Genomic DNA, 27,424 nt, shown 5'->3' with positions numbered 1-27,424 from the left:
GCGGCAGAAATGTGACGTCATCGTAAATCTATGTATAGAGAGCCTAAGTCCCTCCCCTTCCGGTTGACCACCATGGGACCTTACTTCGGAAAAATATTGTATGGTAGTCAATGGCGCGAGACAACAAATATTTTAATTTCGTTTGAATTGTGCCCTGAATTACACATATGATGTTTGTCAATTTAAAAGATACATTTTAAAGTCAAGAAAGTCGCAGTTTGATGTAAAATTGTTGAGGTATATGACTGTGAAAATACGTAATTACAGAGACTACAAACCCAAAAGGCGCACGTGTGACGTCATACCTTTTCTCTCCATGAATGAAGCTAACTTTACTGAAGCTAACGTCTGTCATTTTTTCTATAGTTTTACATTATAATTGTAACGTTACGCCGTCATGCCTGAGTGTTTTGTACCAGACTGCACACATACGAGCAACGGATCTTGTGACGTACATAGTGCGAGACGAGAGATGTAGTTCATTGAGCGATTTTCACATAAAACTAAATGTTACTCTTCTGTTTTATGACAAACTGCGACTTTCATAATTATCTTTTAAATTGACAAACATCATATGTGTAATTCAGGGCACAGTTCAGACGGAATAAAGAGATAAGTTGTCTCTCGCCATTGACTACCATACATATTTTTTCCGAAGTAAGGTCCCATGAGCCGGAAGCGGAGGGGAGGGACTTAGGCTCTCTATTGGTAGATGTGGATCAGCTGAGAGTCAGCTGATGCGAGCTTGACTTACGTGACCTACCAGAACTGATGCTACGCTTGATGTTTAGTTTTGTTCTGATTAATTTCATTTTACAATATAGAGTTAAGCCACAGTTAACCCAGTTTTACAAATTTTCACTGATTCTTTAAAGCTACACAGTGTAATTTTCTTAAGTTGATTCTTAGCAAAAAACTATTTGTTCTTTCAAAATGATATGTGCTCATTCATGTGTAATTACTTCCACCAACTAATTCTAGTAAGCATAGAATCTGCCATTCAGAATACATACAAGCGAGTCACTCAAATGGCGACAGCTATGTTGCGCCTCCATCTTGATTAAAGATGGCTCCACATTAGCCAAAGAGGGACATACCTGGAAAACAAGTTTGGCCTTTTGCGCTTTTACTCAGTGGCACCGTGACAAATGCGAGGGGGAGATTACTCATAATACGGCCACCGTAGGAGTTAAATAACCCTCGGAATGGGAGGGGCTAGAAAGTAATATTCAGTTGGTGGTCATATACAATTTGACCGCTAGATGGGAGTAAATCTCACACAGAGTAGCTTTAAAACTCTGTCACTCTAAATAAGATAACAATATAATAAACTATGTGATTGTTTAACACTCTTATTTTAGGATATTTTTTTGCCATAATCTCTAAAGAAAGATAAAGTCTTCATCATCAGGGAACTCAGGGTCATCATCATTGTTGTCTTCTGTCTCAATGTTCTCTATAGTGAATAGTCTTGTGAGAGAGTCCCTGCAGAAGGTGACCTTTAGTTTCTCATCGCAGGCTGAAGATGATCTGGATGTGTCTATCATGATTTCAGTGCGCCCATCCATCGTTTTACCGCACTTCATCCTTCAAAGAGATTGAACAACAGTCATTAAACCATAATTAATGGTGCAATTCTTTAATAAATGGATAAATAAGATTATAGGACAAACCCTGTGAGGATAATCCTGCAATCTGAATCCATCTGAGAGCTCTGGAGGATCCTCACAACATCCTCCAAAAACAAGCCACCACTTTCAATGCAGTCATATCTGAAACAACATTAAAATACTGTAGAAATATTTCCATTTAAATGTTAACAATATCAAAAAAGAAAAAAGGAATTTTAAGTCTAAATAACAAAAAACTACATTCAGTGACAAACTGCAATTTCTTTTCCTTACCTGATCTCCTGAAGACTGGGACAGACTTCGGCTAAGAACAGAATCCTCTTCACCCAGTTCTCTGTTAGACTGCTGATCTCAAGTCCGACTCTCCACAGACCAGAAACAGAGAGTATGCTGGAAATCAAATTACCCACAAGCTCTTCGTGCTCTGAACAACTGGATTATGAGCAAAAAAATCCGAAATGTTAAATTCACTGTTGGCTGTACACTGTATGTAAATGATAAATATGGTGCATATTTGCTATGACCTATTAATTTTCACGTTTATAATGAAATGGTAGAATCCTTACCTTTCCTCTAAACCTTTAAGGTGGTCAATGATTTCAAAGAGTTCCTGTCCATCGAGTTTAGGAATCTCTGAACATGGTGATGTGAATGAAATGAATGATGGGGATATCATGCTATCACGGGCCAACCGAATCTCAACTGTACAGCTAGAAAAGAGACGACCATGTATGCTCATATTAGGAATCTGTGTCATTTCTTTACAGCCTGTATAGTTGAGATGGACTTACGTAGAGTCTGTGATGTTTTTGGTGATGATGAAAGAGGAACACACATTTAGCACACTGTGTCTCTTATCATACTCCACCTGCAAACTGACAGACGAGAGAGAAAAAAAAAACGGCTGTATTTTAAAAATATTTATTTTAATGTACCATAATATCCGATCCACCTGCTTTAAGTTAATCTTTCAGTATAAGACAATAAACCAACAACATAATAAAACTGCATGATAATAATAATAAATAGATCGACCAATAGCAAACCACAACCATCTGAGTTTGCTCAGATGGTTGTGAGCAAAACCATCAGCATTTTTTCCAAAACCAAAACCATCTTTCCTCAAAATCAAGTCCCGCCCTGCATTTTTTCTTATTCCAGAACCCCTTTCACACAGATATATGTCACAACGGAGAAGAAAAGACTATCATAACTTAGTAACTTTTAATTTTATTTCATGTGGAACAAACGTAGTTATCTACCAGAATATTTGGTTTTCATTCTTTCTAGCAGAAGTATTGGCAGATCATCATACCAGACGTTATGGAGGCTGGGACATGTGTGACACAGGGAGAGGATCTTTGGTGCCCAGTTCTCAGTCAGGCTGTCCGTCGTCAACTGCACCTTTATCAGACCAGACACCGAGTGCAGGGACAACAGCAGAGAGTCCACACTCTCGTGAAATGCAGGACTTCTGTTGTTACATGGAAAGTGATTCATATTTAGGTAAAGAGAACATATTATGCTTTATCTCTAGTGTGTATAGTCAGTCCAAAGGGAGTTATTCTCTAAATCAGTGCGCACTGTTTCTGAACTCCACTGTAGTCTTGAATTTTCTTTCCGGAAACGTATACATCTGACAATATCAATCATTTAAATAATTTCCGCTCAAGGCATAGACAAAAAACAAGTTAGTTATGGTAAGGGACGGGACATTTCCAAAACTGGAAGCGGTTGACCAATCATAACACACTGGTGCAGCCGACCAATCAGAGCACATTGCGCTTTTTGGGAAGGAGGGGCTTCATAGAGACAGGAACTAAACAGAGCGTTACTGACAGACTGGGAAGAAAGATGCTGCAATAAGGTAAAATATGTGAAAATAATGTGTGTTTTGAACATTCAAACATGAAAACCTATTGGAGACTAAATTAAGACTCTGTATAAGGGTATGATATGGCCTCTTTAATTTATTAACATTGATTTCATATTAAAGCTACAGTCGGCAACCCTGGAAGATTGAGTGGACTTATACAAATTTTTTAATGTTTACAACTCTCATGCCCCTCCCCCACTCTCACCGAGCAACCTCCCATCGAGTTTGTGCTCATCAGTGCGCATGTACCAGATTTTCTGTGAACGCGCCCGTCTTTTCAGCATCGAAGCATCATTTTCTTTTCCTTGCTTGTTTTGGATCTTCTAGCTCTGGGTGTTTTAGGAATTGGAATTGGAAGCTTGTTAGTAGATTTTATCTCCGCCATCACGCTTCGTACAATCCGACACACCTGCGAACTTCAGGCGTGTGCATGTGATATTGTAATGTGCGCAAGAGGGGAGGGGGGATCTGTGGCGTGGGCACGACCTGTGATTGACAGCTCTCACACAGCCCTGCGCTAATTGGACCAGAAGAACCAGGAGGGGTGGATTTTTGCAAAGCAAATAACACGCTCCAGGTGGAGGTAGAAGCGCATTTTTCTAAAACCGGCTGATTTATGTTGTTCTGTCGGATCATAGTGTCGGTTTTACTGAATATGATCAAAAAAATCCTGCCGACGGCAGCTTTAAATTGAAGGTTCTGTTTCATAGTGAACAATGGCAAAAAAAAAATGTTTACCTTATAGAGATCCCTTTGCATCGGTTATATGCTCGTATGAAGGTTCTCCAGTCACTGCTAGTTTCTCCTGAGTTTTCCGACAGGGTGAGCTCTATCCGTGAGAGCAGTGACTGTGTGCTGGGACTGGAGCCATTGCATTTTAAAATCAAGCTAAAAGGGAAATAGAAATACGAAATAAATAAATACATAAAACAGTAAAGTTAGCCTTAACACATATCACACTTCTTTTTTTTTATAAAATTCGGTGACAGAAAAACTGTATATGATGGTTTCAAAACAACACACTGAGTCAGATGCATACATACTGTACAGTATAAAACAATTATTTGGAAGAATCTTTAATGTTTGCTCTTCTAGAAACACAGTATGTTAGAAGGGCATTCAAACTTTATTTAAGATTTATGTGAATCCACTTGTTTTAAAAAGGTTGAGATATTGGATTTAGTAGGCTGTTTTATCCAAAGTGACTTACATTGCATTCAAGGTACATTCTATCAATACATGCATTCCCGGGTATCGAACATACAGTTGTTCCATGACGTTGCTAGCACTATGCTCTACTGGTTGAGCTACAGGAATGCATAAAATAGGGCTTAACGCCTACTAGTATTTCCCAGTTGCTCAGTAGCACCATAAAATACACAGTAATTAAATATTACTCAAAAAAGACCTTCCAAGTCATATCAAACCAAAACAAACCAATGAACACTTATCAACTTGCTCTCATGGATATCCATAATTCTGGTTTGTGGTCTACAGTATGTATAAGTACAGTGCTCTCTACCTGCATTTTCCAGACAAAGTTTTCCACATGTTGATATTTGTGCAAAGAATACGCTCCACATTGTCCAGCTGATCAGAATCGCTTCAGGTAAAAGAGACATAGCCTGTGTTAGCTTTCTTTGCAGATTTAACTTATTACAGTCTGATGTTTTGAGCAGAAGTAGTGATTGTATTATATGTAAAATATTTTCTCACTTGATTTCATGGCTGCAGTCACTGAGAGGCGAGGAGGACATGCTGTCACCTGACATCTGTCTTGCAGACTGACTCCTGTGAATATTTCACTGTTAGATATGAATACTTTACTCAAATACAACTGTGCTGAATAATCCAAAAATATATTGCATATCCTCACCACAAATAATACAAAAAGTCAAACTGAAATCAAACAAAACCTGACACTTTTCAATTAGATTCTGATTGATTAGATCAAGACTTGTTCTATATATGTCTTTGAAAATCTTGTTACACTCTGAAACGCTGTACATCAGATTACAGAAGTATAATAATTTCCAATTAGACTCTTGAATAAAAACTCTCATCCCACCAAAAGTCATTCGATCTGTCTGAATCACTGTCCTCTTCACTCTCACTCGGCTTATGGACACTGAAAAACAACCACAGAAAAAACAACATTTTAAAATATTTAATAAAAGCAGAGTGAAATCTCAAACAGAATCAAAACAGGATCAGTGACCAGCTGTCAAATTCATGTTTTTTTTACATGTTATTAATCTTCATTATTTATTATTATATAAGTCTTAACAGATCCAGTGGAAATGGCTAGAAATGTCATGAAACCTCGATTCATATATTCTCATATATATTCATAATCAAATGTTTACTAATTACAGACCCGTTAAGCATGTTTGTTAATGACCAATCATAGAAAGTGAATATATTGTTGCAGTGTATTGTGCATTGTTATTGTTAACTAAAACATAACCTATTTACATTTTTTGTTATTTTTTCGATTTGTACATTAAATATTAAATGAAACTTAAAAAATGTTGCCTTAAATAATTCACTTTTATTTATTTCAAGCTATATATATATATATATATATATATATATATATATATATATATATATATATATATATATATATATATATATATATATATATATATATATATATATATATATTTTTTTTTTTTTTTTTTTTTTTTTAATGATAAAAATGATAAAAGCACAAAACAAAATTTCTAAAACAAACTAAAAATGAAAACTGAAAAAAATAAAGACAACAGCTAATTAAAAAAATCATAAATGCTATTATAGTATATAAAATGTTACTAAAATAACACTGGTATTGTGTTTTGCACTAATAATGTTATAGCTTTATAGCATCAACGAGTAATAGGATGGAGTGCAGTACTGTGAGTTAGTCTTTCATTTTTCAATCTCTCTCTATTCTTATAAGTTAAGTAACTATGTGCTTTTTAATAAAGTATTAGTTGCTGGCACGTCTTCATGGATGCTTGTTCTTTATAATACAGAAATCACTAATGCCTCACCTGGCGAATTCATTCATGTAGTCCTTCTTGAAGTTCGCTTTACTTGTCTCAGGCCGCTCGACTGCCAAAAAACTGAGCCAAAAAGTACATTATTAAAGTAATTACATTATTATTAGTAATTAAATTAGCTTTCTCATCATGAAATGCAGTGATCAACATACGTGTCACCATCACTAAGTAACTGCCTTCTCTAAGAGTCTGCAAGCAACCATCAGTGTGTACTCGTATGAAAAAAAGTGAACTGAATTCTCACATCAATTCACTCAGACTGGGGTTCATCTGAATGAGATCCAGAACTCTGGACGCTCCGTCCACAGTCATGAATCTGAAGAAAAGATCGACCTTCTTCAGACCAGAGGCTGCGTGTAGGGCAGAGAGTAGATCACACACACTCTCTTCATACTCTGAAGAACTGTTAAAAACATAGAAAACAGATTTTGAATCATTGTGAACTAAAACTACTTATTTGTCTGTCGCTCTCCCTATTTCACACATACAAACACTCTCATTCCCTGGGTTTGAAATAGTTACCACTCAGTCAAGTCTTTCAGATGGTTGTAGGCCTGAAAGAATCTCCTCCAGTCAGCATTTGCATTCTCAGAGTCATCTGTCACTGTGATGGTGATGCAGGGAACCACTTTGTGCTCTGGAGGTTTAAAGAGGTCGATCATATCACAACAGTCATCCTCGTAATTCAGATGGTTACAGCCGACTGAGAGCCTGCAAAACAGAGGACAATATAGCATAATGCTTCTTTAAAGAACAAAAATTTATTTAAGCAATTATATTCTCTCAGAATTTTCCAGACCTGTTGGAAAGTTGGTGATATTTTTATTAACCGTTTCAGAATACCAGATGCTTTCCCCGCCCAATATCTAAGGCAGCATCACAACATTATAAAGCAATTCTAGAGAGCACTGCAAAAAGCTCAGGGAAAATATAGATAACTGCTAAATGTCAATTACAAATCTAAGCTAATGTTAGAAAGTATAGCTGGGGTTCATTTAAAAAAAAGATGTGTTACCTCACTCCTTCTTCTCTCATCACACCCAGACTCTCCACATCACTTACAAGAGACATACTGGTCTTCAATCTGCCAAAAGAGAATTTATTGTGTTTAGATGCAAGTACAAAAAGAAGACACAACCATTTCCTTACAGATGTATTGTATAACACCATGATACTTTAATATATGCCATAGTATTTAATGTTTATACAATGTTTTTCACACCATGTCACTTCTTTGTATGTTTTCAAGTGGAAAAATGCAACCGGTTATTCTTACTGCAAGTGAAGTAAGCTGGAACAAGACAGGAAGAGTGTGAACAGACCAGCCGCCCAGCTCTCAATCAGGCTGTTTAGCCAAACTTTAACCTCCTTCAGACCAGGAACAGAGTGAAGAAACTGCAGCAGAGAATCTGTATGCTCATCCAACTCTGGGCATCTTAAAAAAGGAAGATGATGTATTAGCTTGTTGAATGTATTGGGTGAATTTCAGCCAATGAATATATCAAGACAACTGTAAACGTCTTGTTTAGAAAGTTGTGAATGAACAAACTGAATGAACAAATTAAAATGGACAAAATATAGAAAATATTTTAAGACGGTAGTTGAGAGAACCTAAAAATCAGAACGCATCATGTTGCGTTACATTTTTAAGTTCTCCCAACAATTCCTTTTTTTTTTTTACAAACTCACTGTTCTGTCAATTGAATGACATTGTAAAGCCTTTTGAAAAGAACCTCCCAAATGACACTAGACCCTTCAAGAGGAGGGAAACTGAGCGTGAGCTTCACCAGTGCCGGTTTGTCCAGAGAATGGGAATGTGCCGGCTCTCCACTGCTACCATATCTGGAAAAAAATTATAATTTTCCTACAGTAAATGTGCATGCAGTAGGACTTAAAATGGTTATGAGCTTTGCCCTAAATTTAAAAGAAACTTCATAAAATTCTTGAAGTGTGAAGGTTAAAAGAATGCAGGATATTTCATGCTTGAATTCTTACGCCATATCATGAGCCCATCTGTCCATTGCAAGAGTCAATGATGGATTTTTCCCTTCACTGTCATGCATCTTGTACCTACAAAATATTTTACTAACAGTTATTTAGCACAACCATAGGCTGGATGGACCAAGCAAAATTAAAAGAAAGGATGACTTACGGTTCAAATGGCTTTCTAAAGACCGAAAAGGTTGAACAGACCCTTTCGTCATCACTTATCATGAGGTTGCTCACATGAAACCTAATAGATCATAAATGTGATCGAAATATAAATCAGCTGTAAATTTAATGAGAGATTGCATCTTTAATAGGTATCAAAAATAAAGATGAAAAACCACACTCTCAAAGTATAATTTCATAAATTTATTGTAACCATGTCCACACAGACGCGTTTCGGCCTAAGCCATCATCAGTGTGTACTGTGAAACACCGAGAAGATTGTTTCTTTTAAAAAACACATCACAGGTGAACCTCATTCCTCAAATCATCAGCACCATCAGGTGCATCAAATTACCAACATTGTGGAAACACAAGGAATAACACAACACAACAGGCCATAGATAATGTTCACATGTGACCCTTATGAACAATTACAACAACAACAAAAAAATAAATAAAATAATAATAATAATAAAAATAAAAATAAATTTATTCTATACATATTTAACAAATCAAATAAATTTAATAAATTTCGATATAGAAGACACATCATCAATATATCGAAACCAACATTTCAAACAGTGATGGAAAATGTTACTAGGAGAATACACAAAGTCTGCTTCAAATTTGCCCATGAACAAGTTTGCATAATTAGGGGCAAATGGAGATCCCATAGCCGTACCTTTCACTTGATGATAAAAGCCGTTCTCAAATTTGAAATAATTCATGGTCAGCACTGTGTGTATTCTCCTAGTAACATTTTCCATCACTGTTTGAAATGTTGGTTTCGATATATTGATGATGTGTTTTTCATTTTTAGTGGAACAGTTGAAGAACTTAATCAATTTCATGAATTCTTAAATTCTAGACTTGACTCTATACGATTTTCCTTGGAATACAGTATGTCTTCTATATCGTTTCTTGACGTAAAGGTTTTTAGATCTACTGGACAGACTCTACAGACGACAGTATTTCGTAAATCCACAGATAAAAATAATTTTTTACATTCTAAAAGCTATCATCCTCCATCTATGAAAAAAAGCCTTCCGTATAGTCAGTTTTTGCGTATAAGGCGGATTTGTAGTACTGATGAAGAATTTGAAAACCAGGTGAAAGTAGTATATGACCGTTTCCTTTCTAAAGGTTACGATAATACGAATCTCGACTCTAGTTTGGATAGGGTACGTGACATTGAACGAGAATCACTTTTTAAGAAAAAAACAGCTATTTCAGATAATCGAGTTGTCTTATCTACGACATTTTCTCGTCTGTCGGGTAAGATTAAATCAATAGTGAATAAACATTGGCATATTTTATCTAGTGACACACAGATCGGCCAGTCTTTTCAAAATCTTCCACTTTTTGCTTATAAGAGGTCGCGTAATTTGAGAGATATGTTAGTCAGAGCTGATTCTTATATTCCGCCTACCAATTGGCTTACAGCCCTTGATCCGGGCAATTTCCCTTGTAGGAGTTGCGGGAATTGTAATGCGATGATTATGGGTAATTCTTTCTCACATCCATGGACGGGCAAGGCATTCTCTGTGAGAGGGAGAATTACTTGCCGTACGTCCTTTGTTGTTTACTTACTCAAATGCCCATGTGGGCTTTGTTATGTTGGTAAAACAAAAAGAGAGTTAAGAATAAGATTACACGAACACAAAAGTAACATACGCAATCACGATATTAAGTCACCCGTAGCTAGACATTTTAATGAATTTGGGCATGATATTTGTACTTTGAAATTTCAGGGCATCGAGCTAGTTAAACCTCTCCAACGGGTTGGAGATAGGGAGCGCTACCTTCTTCAACGAGAGGCCTTTTGGATTTATACACTTCAAACAGTATACCCTAATGGTTTAAATGAAGAGTTGCCTTTAAATAGTTTTTTGTGAAACCATGTAATTTGAAATTAATTTGATCAATTTAATTTGTTTTTAATTTATTTGATTTGTTAAATATGTATAGAATAAATTATTTTTATTTATTTATTATTATTATTATTATTTAATTTTTTTTGTAATTGTTCATAAGGGTCACATGTGAACATTATCTATGGCCTGTTGTGTTGTGTTATTCCTTGTGTTTCCACAATGTTGGTAATTTGATGTTTTTAAAAGAAACAATCTTCTCGGTGTTTCACAGTACACACTGATGATGGCTTAGGCCGAAACGCGTCTGTGTGGACATGGTTACAATAAATTTATGAAATTATACTTTGAGAGTGCGGTTTTTCATCTTTATTTTTGATAACATTTTTACTACTCGCACCCATAAATGATTTGGGAGTTGAGCGCGCCTATTCTCAATATCTTTAATAGGTAAACATTATTTGCTCCTACTTTATGTGAGCAATCTTGGGATTGACTTGAAGGTAGCACAGAATTCTCGAGGTCCAAACATCTGTCAGGTACTCTGCTCGTAAGTCCAGCTCAGTTAAACCAGGAACACAACTTATGAAAGACAGCAGTGCATCCACATTCACACCAAACTCTATGTTGTTCCTTAAAACAAACACACAAATACCAATGTTATCCATGTCAAAACACAAAAAGGATGGGTACAGTATATTAAAGTAAAATGAGAATACCTACAGCTCTGAGAAGCATCTGAGGTTATGGGATGACTTGAGGAATTCAGTCATGGGTATTGCAGAGAAAGGACAGAGCGCGAAGGATATTTTTGAAAACCCTTGATAATAACAAAGACCAAGCTTTTCTGAGATTTCACCCTGATGCCCTTCTGAATGCCCAACAGTAAACCTGAAATTAGGAAAAATAATTAATAAATTATTAAAATATCAAGTTTTAATGTTATATTCTTATCTGAATAAATGTCAGAAATTTGAACTGAGAATTGGAAAATGTATATGAATTTAATTACCAGACAGAATTATTCTTGCTTGCCATGGTGAACTCTGAGCAAAGACTCGTATGTATGGTTTCTGCTTGACTGGCAATGCATACACTGTGAAAATCAAATGAAATGAGAATAAATCTACAAAATACCTGGTTTCAAATGTAAAAAGGCTGCATGTCTGCTTGTTCCTTGGGCAGCTGACACATCTACTTCATCTTAAAACTTTTTAAGTATTCTTTACTCTTTTATAATTATTATGCATATTGTTTTAATCACATCACATTAATTGAGAGGCAAGATGTAATATTTATACTGTAAAAATGGGCCCTTTTCTGTAAAAAGCTGAAAATGTTATGTAGCCTATAGGCTAATAAAATACTTTTCACATTAAATAACTATTGCACTATTGAGTATCAAGATTTGTTTCTTGTCTCTATGGGGTACAAAAGAAGAATTTCCTGATTGATTTTTCAATTAAATGTTTTAATTTAAGTTTAAGAAGCATAAAACTCATTTAATAAATGTATCCATTTCATCTAAACTATTTGATCAAAATTGAGTTGGACCAACTCACTTAAGTTCGGCAAGTTGGACCAACTCATTTAAGCTGGTCAAATTTAAGTTGGACCAACTCAATTAGCTACATTTCACTGCATGAATTTGTTTTTTATGAGTTAGACAGTTAGGCTACACATATTTATTGGATGGAAATCCTGCCCTCAATTAAATTGAGTTTGTCCAATTTTTTTACATATAGAGTACATATCACTAAATGTATGTACATTATAGAAATGTATGCATATGTTGCCTATATTTATGCTCAAATTTCCCTATAATTACGTACCTTAACGTTCATGTCTATGATATTTGTCAGCTACCTGTTTGTAACCATGTTCGTCATTGTATTTGGTTTACCTGAACCTTCTATCCATCATCTTTTGTACAAGGAAGTTCATGGTCCAATCGACATTTGCATCGCTGATGCTCTTCAACACCAGTCGAATTTTACCCACTGATTTTTGCCCAGTGAGGGTTTTCAGGATCGTCTGCACACTTGCATCTGACAGGGCTCCATCCTCCATGCTGCAATGCATTCATAACACTGCTTTACAAAAATAAGCAGGTTGTCTGTATTGCTTTCTTTCCAATCATTTAAAATTGCAAAACATGGATTTGTGTTGGATAAATAAATATAAAGTATTGCCTGAACAGGAGGATCAGAAGTATATTTCACAACAATGCAGAAAAGGAGAATGTACAGATTTCTGAACATGTATAGATGTGGACACATGGATACAATAGTTAATCAGATCATGGTGAAATCATGTTCACCATGGTGGAACTAAGTAGAACATGTTCCTGGATCAATGTCCAATAAACCAATCAGAGCTGAGGGATAGGCTTACAGTTAATGTCAAGTTTAGGCTTACAACATGGCTTCTAGACCATTCTTATTCACCTATCATTTCCCTCTAATTTAATGGCGCTTTTCCATTACCAGTACCAGCTCAACTCGACTCGACTCGACTCGCCTCGGCTCGGCTCAGCTCGCTTTTCGCTCCGTTTTCCATTGCAGATAGTACCTCCACAATAGTACCTGGTCGTCATAGCGACGCCGCAGGAAACTGCCGTGACTTAATCTTTTACGCGAGACGCGCGAGACACACCCACTACCCACACACACAGCACAATGGAGGAAATCGAGTGTATGCTGTTTTTGGATGTTTTTATTTTTGTTTTTGCTGTTTTTTTATTCAGGATACTCCGTCTGGCGCGTGCAATGATGACGCAGTGAATAGTGACGATTCTCTCTGACCAATCAGCAATCTGTCGTGTTTTCACGTCACATTTTAGTATCGCCTCAGCTTGTCTCAGCCCGCTTAGAACCTCGCCGGAGGTGGTACGAAAAAAAGTACCTGGAAGCAGGTACAGGTACAACTTTTACACAGTGGAAAACCAAACAGAGCCGAGTCGAGACGAGCCGAGTCGAGCCGAGGCGAGCTGGTACTGTGTAGTGGAAAAGCGCCATTAGGCATAAGTTAAGGGTAGGGTTAGGTTTAGGGGTAGAAAGAGGGTTAGAATGTTTTTGGGCCGGAATGTTGTTCCTGGAACAATGGATGTTGATCCAGGAGCATGTCTTACTTGGCAAAATAACAACAACCGTTTGACCCGAACTTGCAGGTCACTGTGATTTTGCCAAGTAAGGCATTTTGTTAATACTGGAACAACATTCCTGTCCAAATATTTTTTTACTATCCCTATACCCATAACTTATTCCTAAAATCATAGGCAAATTATAGGTGAATTACACTGATGTAGAAGCACCTAACCCTGGTTGTAAGCCTAACTTGACACAAATTATAAATGTGATTGGATGATTGGAATGTTGTTCCAGGATGAACAAAGATGTTAATCCAGGAACATATTGTACTTGGTGAAATCACATTCACCACAGCTATATGTATAATACTTGCTTGTATAAAAAGAGTAGCACATACTCCAAATAGTCCACGTCCTTTCTCCTCCCCAGGGCTGATGTCAGGAGGTTAACATCGGTGTCAGATAAGGAATCAAAATCCAGCCTTCAAAAACAAAAAACAGAAACCTATAATTCTTCATGACATAAACCAAACCCTTCATATAATAATAATAATAACTATAAAACATTGTATACATCATTAAGGTTTTTAGAACATGATAAGATCGTAATAACACTGTTGGACACTACTGTGATGGTATTCTTTGGAAACCATGGAATACAAATACTTTTTGTAAGAGCATGTTATTTAAGAACATAAATTACCATAAAGATGTACACCTGCTGAGTGCAGGATGAAGCATCTTTAGATCTTTTGCACTGCACTTGACATTCATACTGACAATGCGGGAAGAATACTTGAGGCAGTACATCACAACCTGACAGTCGATCCCCTTCAAAGACCAGTGTATGTTAATACCCAAGCGCTCCCACAGCTTCATGACGTTCTTCAGTATGTCCCTATCATGAAGCTCATACAAGCAATGAAGTATGAAATCATTATTGTAAAAAATATTTGTGCCCATGGAGTTCTTCTGTATGACTCTGCTGATCCATTTTTCCAACTGGGAGCGAATAGCGGTAGATGTTGACTGTGGATTTCCCCCCAGGATTAAACGGCTCACTTTCTTGTTTGAGAGACCAAAAAGGAACCGGATTACTGGGAAGAGATACTCATTGCGCCTCCCATTGCCTGCTGATTCCAATAGCTCCTCGATTTTTGTTTTTGCATCCGCCTCGTCTGTTAACATATAGAACAGAGCGGTGAAGAACTCCTGAAAGCTGAGGTGCATGAAACCAAACATCTCCTTCAGATTAGTTCTCTCTTGATGGCGGAATTTGCATAGGAAGGGAATGTTTGGTAATTCAGAGATTGCTCTGGGAAGATCGTTTCTGGAAAACAGGACTTGGCGTTTAGGCATTCCACTCTCGGCTAGCTGACCCAGATTCTTGAGGAGGTCGAGGTCTTCATGCTGACTCGAACCACTGTGATGCTTCAACAGAGTCAACACAAAATCAACAAATATGGACGTGGTGGTCGTCAACTCGCTAGTTACAACACCATCTTTTCCTTTTCTTTTGAAAATTGTGCAGACAATCCAACAGATGACCGGGATGAAGCAAGCGGTGTAGAGCATCTCTTGTCTCTTCACCTGCTCATACACTTGACTTGAAAACTCTTCGTCCTCAAAGAACCTTTGGAAGTATTCACTCACTCCTTTTTCGGAAAATCCCATGATCTCCATGAAGCATTGAGGCTTTTTCAAAATGTTCTCCAGTTTGTCAACAGCGTTCGATCTTGTAGTAACCAGCAGGAAGGACTCTCTCATCATACGTCCTTTCAGAAGAGAGCAAACAATGGCCAATGGGTGTGATTTAATGACTGGTTTTGGTGGCAATGCCTCATTGGATGAGGAAAGCATGAGTTCATCAAAACCATCAATGATGAACAGGATCCTCTGTGGTATGTCTTTTAAGATCTGACCAATCTCATTAGGAGTTAAACTGCAGTTAAGGAGATCCACCAAGCTCATCTCTCCTGAGAGACCACTGAGATCTTTACATCTTAGATGAAACACTACATCGAAGAGTCTAGCGTAGAGCTCTCCAGAGGCCCAGTCCAGAACGATCTTTTGCGCAGTGATTGATTTCCCACTTCCAGAATCACCTTGGAGAATCACAGCCCTTGGAGTCACTTTTTTGGGGCCATTCTCTGGATTGAACAGCTTATCAAGGCTGATGTTTTGGTTTCTCTGGTTACTTTCTCTTGTGTTGAAGAATCGTTCTCCTCTAGAGCACATCTCATTCTCTCGCTCTTTCTTTTCTCTGTGTTTCTGAACAATCAGTGGATCAATGTAGCGGTCATTAAGCAGCACCTGTTCACCGGCACGGGAAGTGTATTCTGTAATGTAGGCATATTCGGACAGTATGGACTCCTTGTATTCTGTGATCAATGAGCTTATATCTGCAAAAAAGATGGTTTATTTTAGATATTAGATTTTGTTGACCAAATGTATAATCATTACTCATTGTACAAGTACTGATAATTCTCACCATATAGTAAATAAATAGTTTTTTTACCTAATAGTTACCTAAGTAGTTCACCCAAAAATGAAAAATTCTGTCATACTCAAATTCTGTTCCAAACCTTTAAAAAAAAAAAAGAAGATATTTTGAGAAATGGCAACCTGTTTGGTTACCCCCAACATTCTTCAAAATATCTTCTTTTGTGTTCTGCAGACAAAGAAAGTCATAGAGGCTTGGAATGGCATGAGGGTGAATACATTTTAAATTTTCATTTTTGGGTGCGCTGTCCCTTTAACTGTTTATAAGGTCAAGACAGTACATGTGTAAACATGGTAAAAAATTGCAGTACAGGTGTAATTTTACCAAATGGTGTATATTACCTGTGATTTCAGCTGCAGGTCCTACAGCTGGAATAATAAAACTTTAGATTATTACAAATCTTACAAAAAGTATATCATTTAATTCTTTGGACATCTGTGCTTTGTATTATTATTGACAACATGTATGTTCCGCTGTGGCATTTCAACCAATAGAGAAACACTTCCACTCACCTGGAAAGTAATTATTAGAAATATTAATATTTCCTGTGACTTTTGAGTTTAATATGACAGGTGCTGAAACATTGCTTCCATTTTGGGCAGAGATATTGATTTGAGAGACTCCATGAGGCTCCATGTTTTCTCCTTTGTCCTCTGATAGAAAGGAAAGACAAATAATTATTTATATTTTTAACCATAGTTTGCATGCAAATATTTATGAAGGGCCTATAACAAAAATATTGTTATTTAACTTTTTTTTCAAATCAGCCCTGATCTGACAGGTGTGTTTCATGGGGCTGTACATTACCGTAATTTGACATGTCCATCTGCTGTTTTCAGTATGTGCACTCCTCTAATCTGAAATGACCAGCTCGACCTGAGAAAAAAAAGGCAAATATTATGTAGGGAAGTCTGGTTAATTGTGACACCATTTGCCCCTGAGATAACTGGGAAAAAAACGTCCCATTTAACCTGAATTCAACCTAATAAGTGACAATAATGAGGAAAGAATTATTATGTTTTGTGTGTGTTTTTTTTAAAACGAAATTAGCAGTATAGGCCCTGCTTAGAAATTGCAATGATTTATCTCCAAATGAGTTTACTATTTAGTGTTTAAGTGTGTCAGATACTTAACCAATCACAATCATTGTCATCACAATCATATTCATTACTTACCTCCTTCACAAATTTATAATTAGAATAAAATTCCTAACGTTATTGTTAAAACCGTGCTAACCTGACAGTAGCAAAAACTGCTATAAACAATGGCTGAAAGCTTCTTAAATACGATACTATGTTAAAATATTATTACGTTATTGTTTACATTTGAACATTTGCCATGGTTAAATTAAGGACTTGGCTACATCTTTTGTTGACAAGAACTGGTTGGAGTAGCCTATGCATATATTAAAGAGGACATGTGTTCTTTATAATATGTTGAGTCATGTTTCTGACAACAACAAACATTTCTTAAATCGAATGAATTGAAAAGAAACAAAAGTAGGCAAGGCAACATTAGCTAATAAGAGTTTTGGATTCTTATAGCGCCCTCTGCCGGAAGGACACTGCGTGGTCATCCTTTTGCTTTAACCTATTCATCACTCAATTCGCAACTTTAAGTTTAGTTTCGCTTTTTATATCCTACAGTATGTTGTGCAAATGTATATTATTAGGATAAATGTTATTTTAAATAACAGATGTTTGGTAAAAAACGAATCTCAAATAGGCTACTTAAAACTGACGAAAAAAGTATTTTACATTTATAGCGCTTTTTACAATAGTCTACAGATTGTTTCAAAGCAGCTTTACAGAGATAACAGGATAATAAGGCAACAAAGTTTGTTTTGGATGTAGGCTAACTCTAGAAGAAAATAGTATCATTGTCCAGCTCAAGTAAGTTCGGTGTTGATTCATTTCCGTTGTAAAAATCATTAGTTGTTAATTTAGTTAATCTTGGCAACTCTGGAGAAAACAGCGATGTCATCGCCCAGCTCAGTTCAGTTCTCATACAATGGTGTCAGATCAATAATATTGTTGAATATTCGGCTAAGTGTAGAACATAGAAAATTAAATATAGAACATTTTCTAAACGCAATAAAAGTAGGCTACGTCTTGTGTTTGTGACTGTAGATGATTAATAGGTCACAGAAAATAGGCCTATTAATAATAAGTGATTCGGTGGTTTTATTACTAGTAGCCTACTTTTTTAAATCATTAGGCCTATTAGTCAAGTTAAGAATATGAGAAACGCTATATTTACCTGGCGCTTACATCGCTGTGTATCCTGCGAGTTTGAGCAGATACTAGTGATGCCTGAGAGGAAAATACTTTCACTTTTCATTTGACAATGAGACCAACCACCCTTACGTGCCGTAAACATCAATTGTTTAACACAGTGTCTGACTCAATTTGAAACCATCCTGTACTTTCTCTTTCTTGATAGAATGCAGTTAGGTTATTTAAGGTTTTTATTGATTAATTTAATAAAAAAAATTCTCAGAAATGTGTCACTTTGGTTTTCAGTGGAATTGCATAGGTTGTAATTTTTACATTTAAAGGTGCTGATATAATGTATCTTAGTTTCATTTTTTTTTTTTTTTTTTTTACATATTGTTTTAACACAGGTTTATATCCACTGTATTTCAAAATATTTACATTTATGTAAATATTTGACATGACAGCAAGCATTGCTTTAGTCTCTGACACCATTGACCAACATTGATAAAACATTTGTGTAATTGAATACATCTGAACATGCTGAACAGATCAATCCAAAATACTTTTTTCCAACTTCTGTAGCCTGTTTTGTCTCACTGTGTCCCTAAAATTGGCAAAAAGTTATACAAGACAGAGGAAAAAAAATGATTTTAATATGCTTTCTTTATTCACTATTTCTTTTATCACAAAGAAAGTCTCTGAAATGCAGACTATAGAGTGTGTTTGGTATAGAAACTGTACACAAAAGCAAGGCACTATACTGTACATTTAAATTAATATCTTTTCTTTCTCTCGTCCATTACTCCATGCTGTCCGAATACAAACAAACATGACGTCCCTCACACCTCAGGAAGAAGAGACCATCACCACCACAAGCAACAGCCATTCACACGAGAAGAACACACACAAAATACAGACGCGCCATGTAAACTCCTCTTGAATCAAAAAGAAATACCCTAAGACATATGACAACATTAAGAGCGATCACACAGGATTTTCTTTGTTTGCTACAAAGTTTATACAATTTCCAATTTTTCATCAGATTTATCAAACGTACATGTCACAACAAAAACACATTGCAGATCAGACCGGATGGGAAGGTGAGCGAAGTATTCGATTCCATGTACTTCAAGAGATAAACATACTCACAGACTGCAAATCATTGTACATGAACGAGGTGAGGACACACACTGACACACACAGACATCACTTCCACGGACTTAATAGATACATCAAAAGAGGACGCCACAGCAGGTGCATCTGTAGATCCTAAAGTGACCTTTGACCTGACCGTTTACCCTGCTCTCAAGTGAACAAACACCTCCATGAACCGAAAGTGACCGCAGAGCCAGTGGTCATGGGGGAAATGGACAGTGATAATTCTGTCACCGTGAGGATTTTCGTCAGGCTTTTAAAAGAGTCCTTTGGCTTTTTTGAGGTTCACTTGCTTCCATCCAGGCAGAAGGTCAAACTCTTCTCTCTTCATGTCTAACACTCTCTGAGAACACAGACAATATTACAATGAGGGAAGGGAGAGAAACAAACTGGCACGTAAATATAAATACACTTACCATTCAAAATTTGGGGGTGGTAAGATATATTATGAAATATTACTACAATTTAAAATAACTGTCCCAGATTCATAGAGTCATGTCCCAGAGTCATTAATTACTCACCCTCATGTCGCTTCAAACACGAAAGACTTATATTAATCTTCAAAAAACAAATGAAGATCTTTTTGATGGAATCTGAGAGCTTTCTGTCCCTCCATTGACAGCTACACAACTACCACTGATGCTTCAAAAAGTTCATAAAGAGATCGTAAAAACTAATCCATATGAATTGAGCGGTTTAGTCCAAATTTATGCAGAATCGAAACTTGATCGCCTTCATAATGAACAGATTGAATTTAGGCTTTTATTCACATATAAACATTGATTTGCAGACACAAAAAAGCTCAACCGTACATGCTTTTTTACAATCTCTTTATGAACTTTTTGGGGCTGTTTACACCTGGCCACTTCATGCGTTTTCTCAGATCGGATAGCTATCTGATTTATCAAAACGATTCCTTTTACACCTGGTCACATAAATGTGTTTTTGCGAAACGGATTTAAATCTGATCTTCAATTCCCGTGCTAGCCTATATGCAGATTTAATGGAGTGTAGCCTACCGTGCACGTCACTGAAAGCAACAGATATGAGCTGCATTATTGATCATCAGCTAAAATTTAACTGATGAGAGAGAGATAAGAGAGAGCGGCAACAGTAAGATCATTTCGTTTCTTTACTTTTAATGATGATGATTGTGTGTTAAGCGTCTGCGACTTACTTTCACTTTGATTTGCGACAGTGGCGGTTCTAGGATTTTTCTGTAACAGGGGCCATTAAGGGGCCACATGTTACATTCAGGGGCCAAATACAGGGTACATTCAAGCACACAAAATAATTTATTCAGTACGGTGCAAATACATTTCGGCAGTCATTCCTTTTCAAACGCTCTAATAAAAAAATATGAGCCAGTAAAGTTCTTAATGATTTTTTTTTTCATTTATTTATACTGTGCATAAAGGACACAATGCACTTCTTTCTGAATTCCACCTTTTAAGTTTCATAATCATGTCGTCACTTACAAACAGTAAATTATTGTTAATTGTTTGGGGGTGGAATTGCATCTGTGATCGTTGTGAAGAATTCTCCGGTTGCTCTTCTCGTCGACGATTGATGGGTGGGAATCTCTAGGCACCTCACGATTCGCTTCGATTCAGAGGGTAACGATTATAGATTATTAACAATTTTTTTTTTTTTTTTTACTACTTGGTACTTTTAAAGCAAAGTATTTATGATGACCCATAACGAACTTACTTCCAATACTTCCTATATTAATTTTATTAATAAAACAAATGGAAGTGATTTGGCAAGTCAACTGTAAGGTTACATTTGCCAGCATTTGTCCCAACACTGCAAAGAACCAACAGGAAAATAAATGTGTGCCTGTAGGCTACTAGCAGCGTACTTGTAGTAAATTAATACAAACTTCAGCATATACTGAATCTCTAGCATTTAATAATAGACTTCTAACCAACATCCTCTTGTTATTTCCAATGAGCAATATAATCCTTCAGAAAAAAAACAAAAAAAAAAACATTTTGCTGTAGCAAATTCACAAACAGTTTTCGTTCAAAAATATAGAATTATGTACCAGCAGCTCTCATACAAACATAATGCTTGTGGACTTATGCATATTCTGAATAATCAGTAACATACAAAGCCGCTCTTATTCACAACTAAATAATAAAGAATTATGACTTGAACTGTTTGCTGTATACCACAATCAAAACTGCTTATACAAAAAAAGTGAATGAACATCTGCAGAGAGCAGAGTCAAAATTTAACTTTTTGTGACTGGCATTGCACATATTGCAGGGCAGTATAACGTAGAGATCGGTTTACAGCATATTGATGTGAAAACTAAACAATACAGAAAGCAGCTCTCATACAAAAAATACTAAATAGGTAACAATGAAATTGCCAATTTTCCATACGTTAGCTTTTAACGAAGAGGTTGCCGTTCGAATTTGGCGCTCAGCCATCACAGAGCCCGTCTACGGAGAGCCTTGGCACTTCCTATTAGCCCCATTGTATCGATCTTGGTTGCAGTTCCATTAGAATTCCACTGGAGGTGATCGCGGGCGAGTGCAGACTGAATGGGAGTCTATGGGGCTATACGGCTAAATGTGTCTCTTTCACCCGATTGCCATTGAGAAATCTCAGATTTTATTGTAGGTTTTGCAAGTTCAACATGGGTTATAGGTCGAAAGTTGAATGAACGAGTACTTATTTCTTTTCGATTTCTTACAGGTTGAGTTGTTGTTGCCCATAACACGCTAGCATTCTGCTAATGACGTCAGCATTCTGACGTCATTGACATTTTAAAAGACTTTTTAAACCAAATAAGTGACTCTAAAAAATCTAACACCCAGCAATGTGTAATTTCTTTGCATCTCCTTTCGAATACAACATTCAAATTACTAGACAAAAAATTATATCTTGAGAAAAGTGGATTTTGAGGGTTTTTCGCCATAGACCTCCATTCATTCTGCACTCGCCTGCGAGCGCCCCCGCATGGACAGAGATGTGTTACTGCAGCCAGTCCAGAAACCGGAAGTAAGCAGAGAGTGCCAATTCTCTTCCTATTAGACATTCTCTGGCCATCATGCGTCTGTTATGTGCGCGACTCTGTTATGTGCTCGCCACAGACTGTCCGCGCACTGCACGTCCGCTTTAGAGTTCCGCCTTTTGCGTTCCGTCAATATTACGTTATTAGAAAAAAAGATATATTTTTTTTAGAAAATCGATTTTTGACATTTGTGAATCGATTCAGAATCGTCCACGTCCGCATCGCGATGCATCTAAGAACCGATTTTTTCCCCCAACCCCTAGGAACGGGGGCCAATCAGGGGCCAATCAGATTTCAGCAGGGGCCAGGGTCCCTGTGGCCCCGCCTCTAGAACCGCCCCTGATTTGCGATAGTTTGCACGTTGGCTTAATGAATAGATGCTCAGCTTCTCATCTGCGGTGATGCGTGTCCAAGTAGCGTCGTCATATCTGGCTATAACATATAGCCTATAACACGCTCTCACATGTTTTTTTTTTTGTTTGTTTTTTTTGCATTTTTGGGAGGAGTAACCTACAATTTACATATGTGGTTTCAACAACCAGATGCATTTACACTTGTCCAGTTTCGTCTGGAATGGGCCCAGACCTCCTCCTGAAGTGGTTTGAGCGATCGGATTCAAATCCGTCTCGAATGCGTTTCGGAGGGCATTTAGCCTACACCTGGTCTTTTCACGATCAGATAGCTATCCGATCTGAGAAAACGCATGAAGTGGCCAGGTGTAAACAGCCAAGCGTCAAAGTGGTAGTTGTGTAGCTGTCAATGGAGGGACAGAAATCTCTCAGATTTCATCAAAACAATCTTAATTTGTGTTTCGAAGATTAATGAAAGTCTTGCGTGTTTGGATTGACATGAGGGTGAGTAATTAATGACAGAAATGTCATTTTTGGGATAACCATCAATGGCTGCAATTTATGAATGCTATGGAATACAGACCTATGGTTGGTCTCTTTTAAAAGACGACACTCAGCAGATTATTACAGAAAGTGTAAAAAGGTTATAGAAGTTTATGTTTACAATGAAGCAAGTGTATTGAACTAAATATTTTTATTTAAATATATATTTTACAAAATAATCTGCACTCTAAAATTACATAGAAATCAAGGCCATCTGTCTTTGTGTTTCAAATTTGAAGTTGATATAATAAAAATTGAGCCTGTTGAGTTCCCGTTTTCATGGTAACACCATTACTCCAGTCTTCAGTGTCACATGATCCTTCAGAAATCAATCTAATATGATGATTTAGTGCTCAAGAACATTTCTTATTATTATCAATGTTGAAAACAGTTGTGCTGCTTAATATTTTTCTGGAAATCATGATTCATTTTTATTAAGGATTCTTTGATTATTAGAATGTTTAAAAGAACATCATTTTATTTAAATAGAAATATTCTGTAACATCATAAAAGTCTTTGCTGTCATTTTTGAGCAATGTAATGTGTCCTTATTAAATAAAAGTATAATTTATTTAAAAAAAAAAATATATATATATATCTTACTGACTCCAGTATTTTGAACGGTATTGTACATGTGCACAAAGAATCTAAAATCAGGAGAAAAGGGTTACAGTAGCACAGTGTCATAACTAGGCACATTGATTGTGTTTCCAGCGGCACATTGTGTTTCCAAAGTCATTTTTTCTGTCCACACAAGAAAAAACAAAATGCAACATAAATCACAGTGAAATGGAAAAGATTTGACATTCATACACAGATAAATAGAGTGGGACTTTAGACCAATTAAAATTCCCTGTGGGTGGGGCAGGGCTGTCTTCTTGTAGATTAAAAATCATTTGTTGTCTAAAAATACTTTCTCTTATCATAGCACAATGTGCAGAGACTGTTGCTGTTGCAATTGCTGCATTGGTCCAAAGGTCTAGCTGAATCTCACTGAAAATGAATTCTGGTTGCTTTATCATAGCAAATTGCTATCTGTGCAACACTGACGTGGAAGAGATGATTTATTGCTTTTTATCATGTCACGCCTAGTTAGGACACTGTGCTTTCAGAAAAAACATTCCAAGAAACGTGTCAACTATTGCTGGGAAAATGAAAAAGCTTGTGAGGAAACATGTTCACATTGTGTTTGTGTGCATGCATGTGTGCTTGTGTGATTTAATGTGGGTGTCAAAGTGCTCTCCTGGATTCAGAGATTTCCAAAGTGAGGAAGACAAAGCATAAAAGTGAGGCAGTAGGAAATGTTACTTGAGTAGTTAGCAAAGAAACACTTGATTCCTGTGACTTCAGTCAATTTCAGAGATACTTACCTATTCAGAATTCCCTACTTCCCCGCCTAAAACGGTAAAACATTCCATTCTTAGTATCTAGTCATGTCATACTTTAAAGCAAGCCAATCATAGGGTGAGCAACCTACTCAACCAATTGTATTTACCAATAGAATTTAAAGGATAAAGAGAACTTAAAAAAATCAATATACCTATTAAAAACTGGCTTATGCAGAATCAATCTTGTGAGCATACATTATTTTAGGGTTTGCATAATTGGTTAATTGGTAATTTGTCATTTTCCCTCCCCATATTGAATTACTGTGATTTGAATTCTGGATTGTTTTTTGTTACTTTATTATGGTGTTTGAAATTTTAAATTGCTTGTTGGTTATATTTAATGTCTGCAATAAAAGCCTAACCAGGGACAAGTGTTGCAAAAAAAGAAAAAAGATACACACATATATTTTTATATATATACACTCACCTAAAGGATTATTAGGAACACCTGTTCAATTTCTCATTAATGCAATTATCTAATCAACCAATCACATGGCAGTTGCTTCAATGCATTTAGGGGTGTGGTCCTGGTCAAGACAATCTCCTGAACTCCAAACTGAATGTCAGAATGGGAAAGAAAGGTGATTTAAGCAATTTTGAGCGTGGCATGGTTGTTGGTGCCAGACGGGCCGGTCTGAGTATTTCACAATCTGCTCAGTTACTGGGATTTTCACTCACAACCATTTCTAGGGTTTACAAAGAATGGTGTGAAAAGGGAAAAACATCCAGTATGCGGCAGTCCTGTGGGCGAAAATGCCTTGTTGATGCTAGAGGTCAGAGGAGAATGGGCCGACTGATTCAAGCTGATAGAAGAGCAACTTTGACTGAAATAACCACTTGTTACAACCGAGGTATGCAGCAAAGCATTTGTGAAGCCACAACACGCACAACCTTGAGGCGGATGGGCTACAACAGCAGAAGACCCCACCGGGTACCACTCATCTCCACTACAAATAGGAAAAAGAGGCTACAATTTGCACGAGCTCACCAAAATTGGACAGTTGAAGACTGGAAAAATGTTGCCTGGTCTGATGAATCTCGATTTCTGTTGAGACATTCAGATGGTAGAGTCAGAATTTGGCGTAAACAGAATGAGAACATGGATCCATCATGCCTTGTTACCACTGTGGAGGCTGGTGGTGGTGGTGTAATGGTGTGGGGGATGTTTTCTTGGCACACTTTAGGCCCCTTAGTGCCAATTGGGCATCGTTTAAATGCCACGGCCTACCTGAGCATTGTTTCTGACCATGTCCATCCCTTTATGACCACCATGTACCCATCCTCTGATGGATACTTCCAGCAGGATAATGCACCATGTCACAAAGCTCGAATCATTTCAAATTGGTTTCTTGAACATGACAATGAGTTCATTGTACTAAAATGGCCCCCACAGTCACCAGATCTCAACCCAATAGAGCATCTTTGGGATGTGGTGGAACGGGAGCTTCGTGCCCTGGATGTGCATCCCACAAATCTCCATCAACTGCAAGATGCTATCCTATCAATATGGGCCAACATTTCTAAAGAATGCTTTCAGCACCTTGTTGAATCAATGCCACGTAGAATTAAGGCAGTTCTGAAGGCGAAAGGGGGTCAAACACAGTATTAGTATGGTGTTCCTAATAATCCTTTAGGTGAGTGTATATATATATATATATATATATATATATATATATATATATATATATATATATATATATATATATATTGTATACACACACACACACACACACACACATTACTGTGCAAAAGTCTTAGGCACGTTAGCATTTTCACAAAAAAAAAATTAAGACAGTAATTTATATCTTTTGCTGTAGTGGGTCAGTAGGTAATATCAGTTTATATTTTCAAACATTCATTTTGCCATTAATGGTTAATTACCATTAATTGCCACACTACAGCAAAATATATAAATAACTGGCTCTATAGAGCATCTGGTGCTCAACGCTGCAGATATGTTATTCTGTATTGACATATAAACAATAAAAAAAATTGTTTATGAAAAGATCAATATATATATATGAAAAGATTATTCTGGAACGTAAACTTTTTTTGTATCCATTTTATATTTTTTACACAAATCCCAGGCTGTACAGGCAATCTCTCTCATAGTGTACGGCCATACCTCAAAGTCCTCATCGGTCAGATACATCTCGAGTCTCAGAGGGTCGACGCCGTGGGGAAGGGGACGGGTTAGCAGCGTTTCTAGAGGATAAGTGCTCTGAGAGAGTCGAGCCAAAACATCCTCCACTAAAATGATCTGGTTACACACCTCTGCCTCCTGCACACACACACACATAATATATTCAGTATAAATGTCATTATTGTCACACAATTTCAGATTTTTTATATGAAAACAAAGGCTTTGTTCCAAACTCTTTAAAACGGTCATGTCCTTCAACTCTTCCGGCCATTTTCAATGAACTCATCATTATCTGCAACATGTCTTTAGCCAAACTAAAGCAACACAGCTTCTTAAGCACAGCATAAGGCAGTGGTTCTCAACCAGGAAGCCAGGGCCCACTAGAGGGCCAAAAGATGACTTAAAATGGTTTGAAATAAGACAAAACAAGCATTAAA

At 36.8% G+C, this 27,424-nt stretch overlaps 2 protein-coding genes across 11 annotated transcripts in view; both read right to left on the bottom strand.

The window, feature by feature from the left end:
- Window positions 1–629: 629 nt before the first annotated feature.
- LOC311086731 (uncharacterized protein) lies at window positions 630–16,226 on the bottom strand. The gene is made up of 25 exons (XM_084119753.1): window positions 16,183–16,226; window positions 14,368–16,066; window positions 14,063–14,146; window positions 12,480–12,647; window positions 11,589–11,672; window positions 11,300–11,467; window positions 11,048–11,209; window positions 8,707–8,787; window positions 8,550–8,624; window positions 8,244–8,396; window positions 7,831–7,989; window positions 7,570–7,638; window positions 7,077–7,265; window positions 6,799–6,957; window positions 6,546–6,617; window positions 5,576–5,635; window positions 5,224–5,298; window positions 5,030–5,110; window positions 4,246–4,395; window positions 2,947–3,105; window positions 2,423–2,506; window positions 2,198–2,341; window positions 1,905–2,063; window positions 1,674–1,772; window positions 630–1,587 (listed from the first exon to the last, which is right to left on the bottom strand). Exons 2-25 carry the CDS (start codon window positions 15,900–15,902, stop codon window positions 1,383–1,385), a joined length of 4,374 nt encoding a protein of 1,457 aa, XP_083975879.1. The 5' UTR covers window positions 15,903–16,066; window positions 16,183–16,226; the 3' UTR covers window positions 630–1,382.
- Window positions 16,227–19,028: 2,802 nt separating this feature from the next.
- Window positions 19,029–27,424, bottom strand: part of svilb (supervillin b) — a 64,676-nt gene continuing 56,280 nt past the window's right edge. For 8 of the 10 annotated variants that reach the window (XM_084119750.1, XM_084119742.1, XM_084119747.1 and 5 more), the window contains 2 exons: window positions 26,970–27,125; window positions 19,029–19,881 (listed from right to left, as the gene is read on the bottom strand). In XM_084119750.1, the coding sequence (XP_083975876.1) occupies window positions 19,795–19,881; window positions 26,970–27,125 (243 nt within the window). In that variant the 3' untranslated portion in view covers window positions 19,029–19,794. Of the gene's footprint in view, window positions 19,882–24,826; window positions 24,853–26,969; window positions 27,126–27,424 lie in introns of all 10 variants that reach the window. The other 2 variants (XM_084119744.1, XM_084119745.1) reach the window with 1 other exon arrangement.

This window comes from Abramis brama (genome assembly GCF_963993115.1).
Source record: "Abramis brama genome assembly, chromosome: 7".
NCBI lineage: Eukaryota > Metazoa > Chordata > Actinopteri > Cypriniformes > Leuciscidae > Abramis > Abramis brama.
Note: the sequence above shows the minus strand (reverse complement) of the source record. Positions and strands in the feature narration are given on the sequence as shown.